At 58.1% G+C, this 1,948-nt stretch overlaps 1 protein-coding gene across 1 annotated transcript in view; it reads right to left on the reverse strand.

Moving 5' to 3' along the window:
• UBXN6 (UBX domain protein 6) overlaps positions 1-1,942 on the reverse strand; it is a 6,640-nt gene extending 4,698 nt beyond the window's left edge. The window contains exons 1-6 of the mRNA XM_029963873.1: positions 1,845-1,942; positions 1,529-1,590; positions 1,298-1,417; positions 956-1,053; positions 239-314; positions 43-150 (exon numbers count right to left, since the gene is read on the reverse strand). Of these exons, the coding sequence (XP_029819733.1) occupies positions 43-150; positions 239-314; positions 956-1,053; positions 1,298-1,417; positions 1,529-1,590; positions 1,845-1,932 (552 nt within the window). The 5' untranslated portion in view covers positions 1,933-1,942. The remainder of the gene's footprint in view (positions 1-42; positions 151-238; positions 315-955; positions 1,054-1,297; positions 1,418-1,528; positions 1,591-1,844) is intronic.
• Positions 1,943-1,948: the final 6 nt, after the last annotated feature.

Below are 1,948 nucleotides of genomic sequence, written 5' to 3' on the forward strand. Positions count from 1 at the left end.
AAACCCCATTCCCTGCAAACCCAGTTCCCCTGCAAACCCCACACCAACACTCTGCCCTTCCTTGCCTTGTCCTGGAACAGGCAACGTTTTTGTCTCAAACCCCACGGCCTGGAAAAACTTGTGTGCCCCTTCCAAGCAGCTTATCCTTTCCTGGAAGGAAAGGACAGGATTTAGGTGGAGTTTGCTCCAAGCAAGAGAAACTTCCCAAGGCTGGGCAGCTGCAGGAGCCTGAGCTCACCTGAAACACCTTGTTCTGCAGTTTGATTTTCTGGTATTTCTCCTCCTCTGGATGGAGGCAGATGTTGTCCAGGTACCTGCAGGAAGAGGGAGGCACTGCATGGATCAGAGCAGGACGTGCTTCTCCAAGGTGGGACAGGAAACAGAGAGCTCAGAGTATTTCTCCCAGAGAAAAGAGGTGAGTAAAACACATCAGTGTTCTGGGGCCAACCAGCAGCTCCCAAACCTGCTGGGTTGGTGGCCCAACTCTTCACTTTAAAACACCTCCAGGATGCTGAAATTGGGTCAACTGACAGTTCAGGTGGTTCAAGAGTTCAGTTTTCTCCCCCCAAAAAAAGCCCCTTTGCCTGGAGAACAGCAAGAAAACCCACCTGGGAAGGGCCCAGCCCCCCGTGCATCCCCTGGCCCCTCCTGCTGCTCCAGCCCCTCAGGACAAACCCTGCCAGTCCCTCAGGAGAGGGACAAACCCCTGGTTGGCACCCCCTGACCCCTCCTCCCAGTCCAGCCCCTCAGGAGAGGGACAAAACCTGGCTGGCACCCCCTTGGCCTTCCCTCCTGCTCCAGCCCCTCGGGATAAACCCTTCCAGGCAGGAAAGAGAGGGATAAACCTCTGGCTGGCACTCCCTGACCCCTCCTCCTGGTCCAGCCCCTCAGGACAAACCCAGGACTAGACCAGTGCCACCAGTGCCCTCAGTCCCAGCAAGGCAGCCCCACTCACTTGGCCATGGTCTCCACGCCCACCCGGACCTTCTCCCGGTCCTTGTTGAAGGTGTGGATCTCCATGATGGAAGCAGCCACTGGATCCACAGAGAAGTGCTGGGGGAGAAGGAGAGGAGCTGGTCAGGGAGGAGCTGAGCCCAACTCAGCACCACATTTGTCCCCCCCTCGCAGCGGGATAAAACACCCCGTGGGTTGGGATAAAACACCCCACGGGTTGGGATAAAGGTGGTTCAACAGGTAAAGTTAAATTGTCCTGGGGGAGATTTTACAGGGAGAAGGTTGGGGAGGTCATTAGAGGGGACACAAAAGGAGTTGGAGGAGCAGGAAGGAAAGCACTCACTGCCTGGATGGCTTCCCGGAGGTGCTTTTCTTTCTGGTCTTTCCTCACGACGGCACCGGTCAAGGGGCAGATAAAATAGACCCCTGAGACAGAGGGAGCAGCTTCCCCTTCCTCCTGCTCCTAAAGGAGGGAAAACCAGGCACCAAACTGAGCTTGGCTTGGGTTTGCCTGTTGTTTAACACCCCGGGAGATCCCCCCAGGGCAGTCAGGGAAGGGCAGCACCTCCCTCACCTTCTCCTCCTCGGGGAGCCCCTTCTCGCTGGCAGCTGCCTCGGCCATCAGCTCTCTCCTCACTAGGAGACACAAACCCTGGTTACAGCAGAGGCTCAGCACATTCCAGAGGCTTTGGGACAGCACAGGGGAAAGGGAACACCTGGGGAAGGGAACATGTGGGGAAGGGAACACCTCCCAGGTGCTCTGTCCCAGCCCAAGGGTGAACATGACCCTGACCCCATTTCCAGCTCCTGGTGCCCCACCCTGGCAGTTTTCCACCCAGGAAACTGGGGTTTCCATCCCCGGGCTCTGCCGGAGCTCCAGCCGCTCCTACCCTGGTTCTTGATGGATTCCTGGGAGCAGGAAGGCGCCTTTCCCTTGGGCTTCAGCTCGAGCCGGGCCAGCGCCGCGGCCGCCGCCATCTGAGCCTCGTCCGTC

The sequence above is a fragment of the Manacus vitellinus genome, unplaced genomic scaffold, assembly GCF_001715985.3.
Source record: "Manacus vitellinus isolate BGI_N305 unplaced genomic scaffold, ASM171598v3 scaffold_64_pilon, whole genome shotgun sequence".
NCBI classification, from domain to species: Eukaryota; Metazoa; Chordata; class Aves; order Passeriformes; family Pipridae; genus Manacus; species Manacus vitellinus.